This window comes from Pempheris klunzingeri, chromosome 20 (assembly GCF_042242105.1).
Source record: "Pempheris klunzingeri isolate RE-2024b chromosome 20, fPemKlu1.hap1, whole genome shotgun sequence".
NCBI lineage: Eukaryota > Metazoa > Chordata > Actinopteri > Acropomatiformes > Pempheridae > Pempheris > Pempheris klunzingeri.
The window spans coordinates 8,646,154-8,662,534 of NC_092031.1; the positions used below are offsets into that span (position 1 = coordinate 8,646,154).

The 16,381-nt window shown below is 39.6% G+C and overlaps 1 protein-coding gene across 3 annotated transcripts in view; it reads left to right on the plus strand.

Moving 5' to 3' along the window:
* LOC139220031 (calcium-activated potassium channel subunit alpha-1a-like) overlaps positions 1-16,381 on the plus strand; it is a 78,208-nt gene that overhangs the window by 16,060 nt on the left and 45,767 nt on the right. For all 3 annotated transcript variants that reach the window (XM_070852072.1, XM_070852073.1, XM_070852074.1), the window contains exon 3: positions 15,654-15,715. In XM_070852072.1, coding sequence (XP_070708173.1) covers positions 15,654-15,715 — 62 coding nt within the window. The remainder of the gene's footprint in view (positions 1-15,653; positions 15,716-16,381) is intronic.

Here is a 16,381-nt window from a genome sequence, read left to right on the forward strand (position 1 = left end):
GTGCTGCTTTATTATCACACATTTTCCAGTGTTCAGCTTAGCATGAAAGGACTCAAACAGCATCCGCTGTATGTGCCCTTTCCTTGACATTCCCAGTTGACTCTTGGCTTCAGATTAGGACGTCAGTGTTGTTATATGTAACTGATATTCTCCCAACATGCCCGAGGTCCTGTGGCAGAGACAGGAGGCTGTTGGCCACCTGTGGACTCTGGTGCCAACGGGATCGTATGTGACTTTCACCGCGCCCAGTGCTACAGAGTGAACAACGTGGCAGCGTCACTCGGCTCTCTGCCCGTCTCTTAGTCTGCCGCTATTTTCGGGTGACAGCAGCTGCCAGGCCTGTTTAGTCAGGGCCTTCCAGAAGGAAACAATGCCATGTGAGAGTAAAGTTATTTTGTTGCTTTTGTTGTCCCTAGTCAAAGCAAAGAGCATCTTAAGTCATTTTGATTTGGAACTGAGTCTTTTCTGAAACCAAGTGGAAAAATCCAGTGCAGGAAGAATATCTCAATTTCAATCCAATACAATTCAATTAATTTTTTTTTTAGGGTCATTGTGAGCATGTTGACCTGTGGATGTTGGCATGTAGCTCAAAGCATTATTGTTCCTAAGAACAGCCTCAAAAAGCCATTGGTGTGGCTGTAGACTTTTGTTTTTACTAATTTACAGTGTACAAAACCTGATGCATAATCAGCAGCTCATTTACATTTTCTTGTTTTGTTTTTTTCATCACTTTTTATGAAAAGAATATTGCTACAAATGGTGTAAATGTTCCTGTCCACTGTTGTGGTCAGTGTTTTTTTTTTTTATAGCAGGAAACATACTTGTTGCCTGTTGCTGATAATTGGTCTAAATCAATCTGCTCCTTTCAAGAAATCCTAGTGTTTTTGTTTGAAACTGGTATTTACAGTATGCATGCAAGATCTTAGCTGTAGTCATACAGGTTTTTTGATTTTCACGCACAGAGTGAGGCTGTCTTTTACTTTGGATGGTGTCTGGCATCTGTCTTGATTTAAACTATCATTAATATTTGCCCTGGGTGCTGCACACAGACAAGTCTGAGTGTTGCTTTGACACATTTATTTGAGGTTGTCTTGACCTGTGGCCATCTGTGCCTGCGGAGCCTACAGACTGAGAGTTGCTTGATCCTTAATTCTCTGCACTCGTGGGGCCAAATTCTTGCAGCAATCACACCATTAGTTTTGGACACCAACAAGTATCAGGTGTGATAATTACCATCCCTCTAGGGGCGGTGGTGGGGGGAAGCGTTTCTAATTTGGAACTTCACTGTTTGGCAGCTACATTTTCAGCAGGATCTCATTTGGCACAAACAATCGGTGGAGTATAATTAGTTTTGTGGAGTAGCATCATATTCAGATAGCAGGAAAAACTGTGTAGAGGGACGAGGCATGCGATAACATTCTTCCATGCCCCCAAAATCCACTTCATGAGCAGTTTTATGATAAGAAATTCCCAACCATCACGAATTTGGCTCTCCAGAGTTCATTAACTACATTAGCTACACAATTAGCTACACAATGACCCATCAACCGCTGCTGTATTAGTGCTCACATTGTCTTCGAAACCCATCACAATCTTCCCCCCTTCTCTCAAAGGAAAGGCAGACATAAAGGAGTAAATGTAAATGAGGTAACTCTTGATTTTTATAGCTGGCACTTTACATCAAACAGGCTTTCCTTTGGCAAGTCTAGTTTAATTAATTAACATGGCCACTTAGAGAAAATCAATCTTCGGAGGTTAATATATGTTGTCGCAAGCTGGTCACACGGCCATTATAATTTTGAAAACTCATTTTAACTCCCTCCTGTGTCCTGTGGGCTTAATCGCAACCAAATTTTGTCTGACTGCAGAATATGAACCCAGTCTTGTGCATTAATATCTCAGAGCTGCTCTCCACCGCGGACGACTGTAGGTGTTTCCCTCGACCCTTAAAAACACACGCGGCTGCTACAGTTACAGTATGTCCAGCTTCCCAGATACTGAACATGATTTATATTTTAACACATGACAGGAATTTCCATTTCCATTGTTAGTGTCGGGCATAGTTTCTCTCTCTCAGTGAGAACCCCTCCTCTCTGAAGAGCTGCCAGAGAGGTGAGTCATCACTAGTACTCCAATCAAACTCCTTTTGGAATAGAGAGATTTTATTTATTTTTTTAGACAAAAACATCAAGTTTTTTAAACAAGTTATTACATTTTTTTTGTTACCTTTCCTTTTATACCAGCTTATTTCTCCTGTTTTCAAGACTCAGAAGCATGTGAATTACAACCTTGTATTTCAACTGAGTGAGACAGCGAGAGGCTAGAGGGAGACACATCCATTCCCTCCCATCCTAAGCTCTTTACGCCTCACTGTGAGAGTGGTTGGGCTGCTTCCAGGATGGCTTAAATCATGGCTTAGCCACTGTGGGATTTGGGGTTCTACGCTGCATGTTTTGATTGTGGGTATTTTAATAGCTGAATAATGGCGAAAACTGTAGTAGAATAAGCTTAAGTCTCTTATTTATAACAGAGCTGAACAGGCTGTTTTGATCTAATGAGAGTAGATTTTTGGATCAATCCTGTCACATGAAAGAGCTATAAAAAGCAAAAAAATCCCAAGTCGGGTGAGAGAAGTCGCAACAGGCTCAACCCCAAAATGTTCAAAGGTGGCAGCATTGTTTTCACAGTTCAGAGAGGCCATCGTCAGCGCTCATGGATCAGATCTCTCACTATATACAGTGGCTAGTGTCAAACAAACAGAGGATCGGGTTTCAGGCCTCGGGTAGTTACAGTGCAACGTATACAACATGACACACAAACTGAGCACTTGTGTGTAGCTGCCAAAGGTTTAAGGCAGGATCCAGTTTCTAAGTGCTTTAACCTCCATTATTTTTTAAATATCCCTGCAATATGGCTAATGATTAGAAGTCAAATATCAAGCACTGTCTTACAGCTTGAAGCCACTTGGAAAAATGTTATCCTCCAAATGCCGGAGGGATGTTTTTGAAATGAAAAAAGAGAATAACCAGTTGGTGGCTTTGTTTCTAAAAGTCAAATGGACTCAGAGGACCTTTTTTGAATTCGTCATGCTGCTGGGTTAAATAAGAAGAGGAAATATTTTAACAGGAGACTGCAAACTTACTTTTGCACTTTTTTACTTATTGGTACATTAAATGTCATGAATTTGTCATTAAGACAGAAAAAGGTTGCTCACCACCAATATCACAATGCTGTGTAAACAGTTTTAAGTGTCTCGCTGAAATTTCTGAAAGTAAAATACCTACAGCATATCTTGTTATGAATTGGCGCTATATAAATAAAGACTGATCGATTGATTGATTGATGAAAATCGTCAGGCCTCCTCAGCAGAACTCTTTGTATTACTCACTGCTGTAATGGCCTTACTCCATTTCTCTACATTTTCATGTGCATGACATTTAATTTTTAGGAACTTCATCAGTCGCTCATTTCCTTCCTACATGTTCAAAATGGATTTTCTTTCTTTTTTTCCCCTCCATTTTTGGATTCCCAATAGAAAATAGCAGGAGCCTGTTACTCCACGCTGTGTGTTCTGAAGTTCACTGAGCAGTGCAGATTAGAGCTCGCTGTGTTGATGTCGGGTTATGGAGTGAATCAGGAAGTGTGAGTGGCTGTAGAGACCCTGCAGGCTCTTCCCCAGGCAAACCTCAATTCTCAGGAGTATACTGCTTATTGCTGACAACAACCGCCGACAACAACCTTTTTCACTTCACTGGCGAAGGGAATATGGCTGATGTTCTCTTGATTTTATTCTTCTTTACATGTGCAACAATTTCTCACAATTGCAATTTCACACTTTCAGAGAAGGTATTATTTATATTAAGACATGAATCAATGTGCATCAAGCTGCTGCATACTGTAATTTGGACTGCAGCTGTTGGGAAAGTTCACCGGTTATTTTTGACCCACTGTTTTCAACACCAGAGCGTGTTTGCTAGAACACTGTTAATAATTATAATGTCGTCGACATACACTCTAACACACACTGGTGATGTGTGTTAAAGAATTCCATAATGCTCACAAAGAACAAAGAACATGCGATTATATGTAAAAGTAAAAAGCAAAATCATTTTCTTGATTTTTCTTATCTTTGCATAGCTTATTCTCACTTCAAATGTGACATCCCCCACACAAGCTGATGCCATACACATAGTTTGGGATAGTATGTTTGGAGAAGTGTTTAGGGAAGGAAAAATGGGAAAGAAAGAAGCACAGATGGTGTGTCTCAAAGTATATACCCGAGACATTTCTACTTTCCATACTGGCTTCGTCCAAGTCCCTCTTGTGCAACGTCGGTCTCTCTTGCTGATGTCAGTCTGTTAACTGTACTGCTTTTGGTCCCTCTGCAAATTGCAGCTGAATACAGTAACCTTGTGATAGTTTGCAGCAGCTCTGTGCCTTCAAGCGGGAATGCAACTACTGTAGCAGGAACTCTACTCTTACTCAGTTAGATTTAACACACAGATGCTTATTCATGCATCAGACATGATGCACATATTTTTGAATTCAGAATTCCACTTGGAGGATATCATCTTGTGTTATCTATTGTCGGAAACAGTCACTTCTTTGCATCGTGTCTCCTATCAACAGTCAGCGTTGGTGTCTTTTAACCACGAAGGTGATGTTTTCCTACCCAAAGCGAAGTAGTTCAGTGTGTCTTCGTCCTACTGAGTCCGGCAGTAAATCAGCGGTCATAAAGGTTGTTCTCGACTGCGTTGACAAACAGCCCATTTTGTTTTATAGGTGTAGGGTCTAGTGTACATTGCTATAACACCAGGGAAGAGTGTGTGTAAATAATGTGGCCAGAAACACTTTTATCATACAGGTAGTCTGCTGCAAAACAGCTCACTATTTAATATTAAGTTGACAAAGACAAGGCACATTTAATACATGTGCAGGGTGTGAGATGACTTGAGGTCCTTGAGCCGTCACCCAGATGTTGGTTATTGGTGTTTTTTAGCATGTTGATTTGGATATTTGTTCTGGGATTACTGTCTTGTTAAACCAGCAAATTGTTTTTGTCCACAATCCATATTTTCCTGTCAGAGGCCACTGAAATTGAATTTGAAAGCATGCTCGCAAATGTACTTTATTTTCTGCCCAGAAATTAATTGGTCCAAACTTATACTGTTGTAAATTCTAGTGTGACTGAGACCTTAATGTAAGTTGGGTTTGAAAGGTTTTATGCTGCAGTTTGATGTTTTTCTGTCGTTTGAAATAAGCGATTAACACGGTAACCTTTGGATTCAATGTGTTTTGTTCGGTTGATCCATGAATAAATCAAATCAGAGGATTGTTGTGGTCAAAGGCTTTGATTAGTGAAGGTCTCTTAAATGTCAGACAAGACATTTACAATTTCAGGGAACAATGACTCAGAAAACTCATGTGAAATGAACAGTACCTGCTCATCAAGTTATATGTTATGTAAACATGCATTGCCATTGCTGCAGCTGCCTGGTAGCTGTGTTAAATTGCCTGTAAAGTCTACTGTCGGTGCTCTGTAGAGGCGGATGCATCCACATTTGGAAATGATGATGTTATTACTGAATAGCAGGTCTATCCCTGTGGAACTGTCGTAATGCTGGTAGTGACTCCTAATGATGTGGAAGCAGCTCCACGCAGCTCCACGGGAAGCCTGGAAGACAAAGAAATAATCTGCTTTTATAGACAAGATGAGAAAGAAATCCCTTAAACCCACCGGTTTTACTCTTGAGTGTGAAAGTCACAAGCACAAAAGTGAAGGCACTGATGCTGCAGCTGTGTACCGTCTGCACAATGCACTCGCAGGGAATATTCTGAATGATGCAGTATAAGCCTGAATATTACATTCAATATGTCTGTCAGGGTTTCCAGGGATTCCCGGCAAAAAGAGGATTTACTCAGTTAAAGTTGAATTGAATCAAGTTTTAAAGTCTTAAAATGACTAATTTATTCATACTGTACGTTGCACTCTAATATTTGAGTTACTGTAATTTGGCCCGCTGATGCTGCTGTTACGCTCAAGGAGGTAGTTATTTAGATATTTTAAAATCATTAACTCCCGATCTCTGCAATTTGCATCCAACGTGCTCCTCCTTGGAGTCATACAGACAATATACACATTATTATTATTAGATTTAGTGTGACTTAAACTTAATGAGGCTACTGTTGTCATCGTGAATAAACATTCATATACCCAGAAAAAAGAAGCTCATTATTTGGGAATTTGTGAATCAGGATAATTTTTTTCAATATCAAAGTAATCCAGTAATTGTCTGCACACTCACTGCAAACAGGAACTGCTAATAACTAATTCAGCATACTCTGGTGGTGGTGCCAGTTTGCCAAAAAAAAAAAAAATAAATATAGGCTATAAAAACCCAACAAGCCCAAGATGAAGCCCACAGCTTAATAACAGCAACATTACATTTCTTAGATGATCCATGATTATCCTGCAAGCTCAAGTTAGAATAATGATGCAAATGACAAAATATATTCATGTTAACTTCTTCCTGTAGCACAATGAATATTCACAGTACAAAGTTAAACTAACAGGAGCAAATACTGGCCTGTATTTGATTGGTCAGCGCAAGTAGATAATTTTCAATAATTGTAATATTTTCTCCTGCAAATTGTCCTAAATGTTTTCCTCTTCCGTCTTATGTTTTTTTTAACAGTAATATATCACCAGGTTGAAAAGCAGACTTGCGCTGATCACATTCAGTGTTACACTGATGAGTGTGGTCAGAGGGGAAAAGACGCTGGAGTGCACGTCACTGCAGCACAGTGAGATGATTTTCAGGGGGTGTTAAGTTACTCTTCAAATTATGTTAGATTATTTGGGCTTAATACCAGAGAGAATCATCCACTGGGGTTTGCGGTTTCTTTGTGGTTTGTTCCTGGAATGAGAGCCGACCAGCAGCACAATATCCAGTATGATATGTTTATTCTTATTATTTACTTTTTTACTGGTTTTACTAGACATTCAAGTTCTACGTGTGTTTATGCTAAACATTGTTTTCTTTTCTTTGTGTTTTTTGAACACTGACAAAATGGAAAATAGAAACAACACACGAGCCAATGAGGAGTTTTACCACTAAAATGTTACTTAGTGCCAAAAAGGAAATTTGAGAAAATAAAGCATTAACCTATCCTAACCTAATATCTTTATGTTTTAGACTCAATACCAACCTGGAGGTTTTAGGTGCTCTCTTTCCTACACTTATGAGCCAATGTCCCCATGGCTCAACAGTCTTTCAGTCACTCTACTCCTACTGATCAGTCATGTCCTTGATAAACCAGTCTGGAGGGTGAAGAAATAACTCTGGCAGGGTCACTGATCCCACAGCTTGCAGACTGACAGATTGAACCAGTCCAGCTCTGCGTCCTTCACCCTCACCTCAGTCATGAGTCACTACATTGACTCAGACATGATCAGAATGACACACGATGAACTAATTTCTTACCGCACTCACGTCTGGGCATTTGTATAATATTTATCATCCTTCTGCTGCTGTCGTCAATGACTGCGGCCTGTTATACAGTCTAATTGTTATCTTGTCTGGTGGTGAATAATGTCACTTTTTCTGCCACACTGAGATTCAGGTCTTCATGTAGATCGGGTGCTTTCGTATATCTCAATACAGTACAGTGAATGAAGCCTCCTACTCTAATATAGATTTATCAGAGTAGGAGGCTTCATTCGCATAATGAATACGACCCACTCAGGGCTTATTTTCCCTTAATTTTTCTCTCAAAGTGTTAACTACGCAAGTGATATTTGCATGGGTTATGGTTGCATGTCATAAAAGTAATAATTCAATAAGAAATCATAGTACACTTTTCATTTGCAGCACACAGCACTTTGCAGTTGGTGTTCGCACTGAACTCCAAAAAAACATGCGGAGCTCCACGATTGTTTCCCCTCGAGTCTGACACCAGACACTCTGAGCTGCCGTGACATTGCCAGGAAACTCGTCACATGGGAGCAAGTTAAACACAAAAAACACAATATTGACACACTATCACCTCATTAGGTAGCCTTGCTAAGCTTGGGGCAGGCCTTAAGACTAACTTAAATCTACAAAAAACTGGTCAAACCACACATTAAAATTGTTTCCCCAACAGGGGGTAAATAAACTAGACAACATACTGGACGACCCTGTAAATCCAGTGAGAACTCCAATTGGAAAGTGTTCTCGTACCAAGACGAACACCGATGGCAAAAGTAGCCCAAAAAAGTACACAGAGGGAACTGGAGATGAATGAACTTTGTAAAACAAAGCTAACTTCAGGTAAAGCTGTGTATTTACACGTATGTCTCCCCCACAGGGCGACAAACATGATGTAATCAGTCACAAATATCAAGTTGATCCGAAAGTTGCTGATGGTCCACACAGGCTGACCCAGACTGAAACAGATGGACTGAAACAGCTTAGATCAATCAGTGAGCATCCTCACAATCGGCTCGGCAGTGATAACATAATAATAACATAGTAGTAACAATAGAAATATGTAAGTTCATCTGTAATCAAGTGTTTGGCCACCTGATAAATGTAAGTCTGATATTCACTCTTGTTTTATCTCTGTTTGGTCCCAACATGCAGTACAGCACAGTTTATTATTATTTATTGCTAAATGACCAGTCTCTGCAGAGCAAAAGTATCCATACAGCATGATGTTACCACAGTTACTTCACTGTGATGCTGTTCGTCGAGACATGGGCAGTGTTAGGTTTGTGCCACAAATAGCGCTTTGAATTTTGTCCAGAAAGGCCTATCTCTGTCTCATCTGACCATAAAACCTTGTCCCACATCTTAGCTGGGTCACTCTCATCTTTTCTGGCAAACTTCAGACATGCTTTGATTTCTTATTGAGTAATGGCTTATTTCTAGCCTCCCTCCCATACAGTCCTGCTTTTATGCAAAGCTCTTGATATGGTTGACTGCCGCACCTTCGCTCCTCTCAGTCACTGACATCTGTAGCTCCTTCAAAGTTATTGTTGGTAACTTCCCTCACAAGCCTCATGGTTCAGATACTGAGTTTTGACGGGCAGTCTCATGGTATTATAGTATTATGCAGCTTCCATTTCCTCACTATTGATCCAACTGTGCTCATAGGTACCCAGACACTTGGATAACATTGTGTAGCCTTTTCCTGATGTGTGCACGTCTATTTCTTTATCTCAGACTTCTGTAGAATCTCTTTATTTTCACAGGCGGATACCAATTCTGAGCGAAGTGTGTCATCATTGGTACGATACGTCACATCTGGATAAATCTGGAGATTCATGGGGCATGGGTATTGAATACTTATGCAATCAACATTTGCAGTTATTTATTTTTCCAACAAAAAAATTAACATAAACCAATGTTAGTTTAAAATACTTAAGCAGGGCTTAAGCTGTCTTTTACAGTAAAATATTACACTTAAATAAATCATTTGTAACTTTTAAGGGGGTCAAATGCTTTTTGCAAACCACTGCATGTGGTTCTAAATGCTTCACTATGTTCACCAGTTAGTTGATAACTGTCTGTCTGACATTTGGTCCTGAGCAGGTCACATACAGTGGGTTAATCAGAGCTTTCTTCACTTAAAGCAGCTGCCCGCTGCTGGAAATGATGCTGATGAGAGCGATGAGCATGAACCAAACAGTAACGCTGGGGGCAGTAAAACCAAAAGTATATGCTGAAAAGTGCACAACACAGTGCACACGATGACAGTAATTATAATACAGTTACTATCACAATGAACTATTGATGCTGTTGTGGAAGAGTTGTGGGCTTGGCCTTTTAACTGTAAATGTGTGCTCGTCCTTCCTGCCTGTGACCTTGTCAGATACGCCGCGATACAGAACACAGTGCTGCTGTGAGTTGGACCGTTTAATCTTAATTTCTCGTTCAGGAAGACAACGCTGTAGACTGCCCATGAAGCACATGCTGGATAGGTTATATTAAGACCATGCTTGAGGAGGGTGCCAGGCTTTAGGAGCTCCATCCTAGACCCCATTAGTATGCGTGTTGTGTTTTGCCTGTCGCCGCAAGCATGGGGCACATGCAGACACAGCCAGTGAATACAGGTCTGAGCTGAACAGGGACGCAGCTGTCTCTTAAAGGCCAAATCAGCCATTTTTTAAGCATATAATTTACAGGTAGGACGGTGTTTGCGTGTATAATTAGTTTGACTTATTGATGAAAAATAAGCAGTGTGCTGCAGGTGGCTCCTGGGGATGGACGGACAGTTTGCTGTTGGATTTAGGGAGAGGAGGATGAAGTTATTGGAGTGTAAATCGACAAACAATAGACTTTTTGGTTCATTGCCAAGGGTTAGCAAGCTAGGCTTTTACAGACTGCCTCCTCTTCCCTCCATGCAAAACGGTGACGTACGTCCTCATGAACACGTTCCATCAATAATGATAGTTTGTAAAATGTCATGTTCTAGTTTTTAGCATGTAAAGTAGTAATGAGATTTTAGCAGTTTAGCAGTTTTAACCGTTACATATTAATCAATAAGTGCTACAACATTAGCATTTATTTGGAGCGGAGTTTCTGTTTACAGTCAACTCTCTGCACTTTTCTCCATGTAGTGTCGCTCTTGTTTGGGTGCTTGAGGGAACTTCACATCGTACAAAGTAATTTGATAAACGCTAATGTAAAAATAATGATAGCTTTCAGATTGTGCTGCCACAGTTCAAAATTGCCACTTGGTTGATACACAAAGGAGCCATTAAATAATTGTTTACAATAATCAGCAAAGAGTAATGATTTTGATTGACAATTATTAACTGAAGTCTTGCAAGAGGATTATTACAGGATTATTTTTTTAGCCATGATTGTATAGTCCTCGTTCAGGCCTGACAAACACTGTGTGTGTACTCTAAGTGCTCTAAATAGACGATTGAGGACCTCCGCTGTCTATTAAATGATATGACCTTTTGATATCTGCTTCAAATTGTAATAATGAGGTTAGTGGTCATCATCCATCATGATGTTTTAGCAGAATATAGTCTTTCCACAAACTGTCAATGTGGAAACAAGAACAACAACAGCTCAAGTGAAGCTGCATCACATGTCACAGATGTCCTTTCAGGTGCAAAAGGAGCACGAGATCTACACTGTAAATGCCTCAAAGGTTCGTTTAGTGTCTGTGTTTGTCAGGGCTACAGTCAATCACGTTTAAAGCTGTTGTTGTAAACATGCTAATTAGCTGTTAACGCCCTGGGCAAAGGATAAACTGCAGAGGCACTGAAAACAAAGTGTGGTTAGTGGGGTCAGTCAGGATGACCAAGGTGCACAATTCAAGACCCGATACAGCCACACAAGCATCAAAACAAAATATATGTAATGGTGTAATGGTAATGTTGATTTGTTGATAGCTCTCAGCTCAGTGCCACTCATCTTTATCAAAGGTTGAAATCTGACAAAATAAAAGGATGTCCACTTCCAAATTCATGTTTCTTTCCTCCTCTATTGTGCACCTCTGTGTTTTTGTTTGTGCCATTATGTCCAAGATGCCATATTAATCAAAGTGGCACTTGAGGACAGACAGATGGCATGGCTGGAATTCACCAGGATAGTCCTCAGGTCATTTTATTTTGGAAAGCAGCACTGTGTTCCTGGGGAAGCTGCCGTGGGTCGGACAGTCACCCATGAGGAACACCGGGTCAGGGACATATATGCTCCCATGAACATTTAAGTTGCACACAGTTAAGAGTGAGAGATGCATGAACTTGATGTGACCTGCGGGGAAAATAGAGCTCAGACTGGACAGGTTTACCTAAACAAAGATGATCAGTTGACTGCACACACAAATCTCTGGCATCCCACCAATGAAAGCTTTGATCCCACAGTGACCGCAGGAACAAACTGACCCCTGGTTCTTCTGAATCCTGTTTTTAGATACTGTGGCAGCTCAGAGTAACACAGCTTCCCACTGCAGAATTTGTAAAACATGTTTCTACCGTACCTGAATTTCAATGAGCCCTCATTAGATACTAGTATTTTATCTGCACCACTGCTGCATAGTTATATTAACTAATGTGTTTAACACACTTGTGATAATTACTTACACGTGTATCTATAATTATACAATTGAATTTTTTTTAAATTCTCAATCATACAATCCAACAGCATCTTTAGTACTATACTTCAGCACTAAAAGCATCCATGGTTCTCATTATTTAATTTTGAAAATGTGTAATTTTTCTGTTTAATCTGAAATATCAGTGAGAGTGTTCATTCCCCACAGTAAATAAAGTAATTTTCCTGCCATTTCTTTGGCAGGTTATTCATACTGGTTGATGGTGAATCACACGCCAACAAGAGTGGAGGAGCATGAGTGGGTTCTCTGATGTTTGCAGGTTGACTTCTGAAAGCTTCAGACCTGCTGGTGCTCTCTGCAGGGACTGCACATCATAGACAGGATCATTGGTGATATTATAATCTGTTGTGAAAGTGGGCAGAGAAGAATTGTAATTGTGCTTTTTTTAAAACATAATTATGTTTAAAAACGCAGTCATTATGCATCCTTACTTGACTCCGTAAAGACTTATTTTGAGATGTGAAGCAAAAATACTAACATTTGCATTTATGTATAAAGCATAAAACCACAAATTTTCTCTCTGTGCTTCAACCTTCAATTCTGTCCCAATTTTTAACCCTAAAAAAATTCTGCTGCAATTTAAAAAAAAATGAAATAAAGAAGTCAAATAGCAACAGACAGTCTTTACATAGACTTACAATTTGAATATCAAATTTGTAGGCTTCTATACTGAAAGGACTTGGTTTCCACTATGAAACAAAACAGTATTATCACAGTTTTGAAAGGAAAATATTCAAATGCTGCGTCATTTATATGCATTTTATACGCATAGACTTGACTTGAACTTGTCTCAATTAATTAGCAACTTGACTTGAGACTTGCTCTGATGGACTCGGAACTGTATTTGTTTTATGTCTCAAATGAAATAAAATGGTAAATGACTTGGAGCTCGCTCTTACAGACTTGGGTCATGACTGGGATTTGTCTCTTTTTTTTTAAATCAGAGTAGTTTCTTAAAAATGGTTTTCTTACTGGCAGTACATAACTTTAGAGAAGATATTTGTCAGTCTCCTCTATTGCAATGCGATTTCCTTTTTATCTTGTAATTAAAAATGGCATTAAGTGAAGAGCATAAGAGTAAAAATGAATGCAAATCATCAGGCAGAGGGTCTTGTGCACTGAGAATCCAAGCTCCCTGTGCCCCCTAGAAGTTGGAGCCATTTGCCGATAAATGGATAAAGGATGCAGAAGATACAGATGTGATGCATCATTGGCACCGTCTGCTGTCACCTCATTGACAAACCCAGTCATGATTGCCCCCTCTTTGTTACAGCCTGTGTATTTTATTTACTGCCATCACTGAATCATCCTCTGCCGGCGGCATTAGCATTTCTAGGGTTGCACCAACATTGTTTCTAGTTTCTAAACTGGGATGGTCAGAGGCATAAAGAGATTTCCTGGCTTTCAAAGAAGGATGGTCGATTAAAAATGCATGCGGGTGCTTTTTGTCATTACGGAGCCATCAGTGGTTGCAGGTTGACAATACAATTTCACATCATGGAAATGAATTAGGCTGAGCTCATTCATTATGAATGCCCACTGGCTTCTTGTTCAGAATGGCCATTGTGTCATTTCTAAATAGATGAAAGCCAGGTAGGGTCGCAGATAACCTGGTAGTGTATTTCAGGATGTAAAACATTTGTTCTGCCGTCTGGCAGGAACCTTTCTGTTCGTATCTGTGTCTCTCTGGGTCGAGCCCTCATCTACATAAGCGCTGGCTTTTAAAGGGGAAATTAGGGCACTCATTTCGCAACAGTATTAAGGAGCTGCTGTGCTTTTTGACTTTTACGTATCAATTGATGATACTGTACTATTATCTTTATTCTAAAAGAATTAAAAATCTAGGTCTTTCCTAATCCAAATGGCAGAACGCGTGTTTTGTAACAGCTGCATGTCAAAATGTGAAATGTATAAACTCATGAACTTTGTTGAGGTCTCGTTGCTTTTTAGCCTACTTTGTAATATGTATGCTCTAGTTAGGTAAGAGATTTTGTCCTCTGCCCTCCATTTCTGGTAATCTTTCATGTTCTTCTCTGGTTGGACAAACACAACGTGACAGCAGTCGCTTTCGCGCTTTACTGTGTGATTCTCAGTGACAGTAGTGTTGTGTCACCTTGATCACCTTGAGCTCTGTTTGACCTCTAAATATCTAGATATCCTGATATTTGCAGTTTATTTCTCAATTAACTATATGTATTTACAGTTTAGCCTGATTTCCTGCGGTATTCATGACAGTTATTAAGTTTCCCTCCCCTCTATCAGTATCAGCTGATATCACCTGACAACTCTTGCTTTGTTCGCCAGCCACCCCTGGATGTCATGTTTATTACCCTGCAACCTGCCTCCCCGTCTGCTCTGAGCGTCCATCAACTTACTGCGGGCTTCGGTTTATTCAGCAGAGCCTCACCCTGCAGAAAGGCAGAGTGACAGAGTAAAACCCGGTTTTTTTTGGTGTGGCCACCAAAGCTTCAGGCGCTGCTGCTACATCCTTCCTTGTTTGTGTCTGTGAAAGCTGAAGCCACGTTCTGTCACCTCGCCCACTCTTCCGCTGCCAATTTACATGATGAGCTGAGTTCTTGTGTATTTATTTACACTGTCATATGTACAGCAACCGATGAGTATGTTTGTGACACTGCTGTTCCAAACTGTGACTCTTTCTTTCTGGTTTATGTAACACAATTATAACAGGCTTCCGAGCTGTATCAGGGTCTGTCAGTGCTCATTAATAGGCATTAAACATTTGCTACACACCTTGAAGCACATTTACATTGCATTACATTTGTTCCTCTGCTCACATTTAGTTTGTGGGTGTAAGAAAATAAGTTGGAGAACAAAAGATCTGGGGCTGCGCCTTACAATGCACAGTTGTTGTCATTATTGGATTATCTGCTGATTAGTTTGTCAATTAACTGATTAATCATTTGGCCAATAAAAAATATTGAAAAATGTGCATAAGAATTTTACAAAGTGACTTCTTCAAATGTCTTGTTTTATTCGACCATCAGTTCAAAACCACAAATACACATATTTGCTATCTCATAAATCAGAGAAAAGCTGCAAATTCTCGAATTGGAGTAGATGGAAGAAAATATCAATTATTTGCAGATTATTTTCTAATCTAAATCTAAAAAGATCATTTAATAATGTGTTTTTTTATACTTGCATTCTTTAAAAATGTTTCTCCTGCCTGTGCCTTTATTGAATTCTTACTGTCATTTTACTTTTATCTTGACTCATTTCATTTTCAAACTGATCCATTTGTTTTTCTGGTATTTGTTGTTGTAAAGCACTTTGTAACTTGGTTTGAAAAGTGCACTTTAAAAAGGTAACATCACCAAAAGTTAAAAAAAAAAAAATCCCATGAATCATTTTAAATATGAGAATAAATTAGTGTTTAGGTCAGATGCTTGAAGCTGGTTTGCTCCTTTTCCCATTTCCTGTACTAAAGTGCAAAGCATCTGTAGATGAAACAAATACTGTTTTTTGTGTTTTACTTGCATCAACAGTAAAATTGTCCTTTTTTTCTTTTTTCCCAGGTGGTGCTCGTATTTGCTCTCAGCATTGGAGCCCTTGTCATATACTTCATAGATTCCTCTGAGTGAGTATTTTTCTAACTTACGTAAGTGACATCCTCACAGTTCAATCGAGAAATTTACAGGTGGTGTGCAACAGTGTTCCCTCACAGTAAAATAGAAATGTTCCACTTATGCTGTATGTGTTATGGTCTTATTGCAGTCTAAATAACTAAAGTCCTGATGGTAATATTATGTTGCTTCTGTATTAAAGATTATAATGGTTCACTGAAAAATTGCATGTATTTCAGACATGTATGATTTAGATTAGCTTAAGACACCTCAGCCATTAAATAATTCCTATACTCTCATAAATCCTTATGTAGTATAGTGCATATCTAGCACTGGCCCTAATACCATTGAGTTCTATGTGATCAGTATATGGTATGTGAGAACACCTCCTGGCTGTTTTCATCCAATCCCCTTCCAGGTAAACTGCTCTGAGCTTACTGGCGATCTCTGACAATCAGCCAGTGCTCACAGATGAAATTTGCTTAATCTCTGTAATGAAAAGGATCAGACCCTCAAACAGGCAGGAAAGACCAAAGTTCCTGTTCAAAACAATCACCATCGCTTATCAAACTAGAGGAAGCGGAAGACCCTCTTAGCTCCTTGCGCGACAGTTCGCTGTTACCGCAGACTGGTGGTGTTTGGACAGGATGTGCCATTAAGAAGCAGAGCAAAATACACCA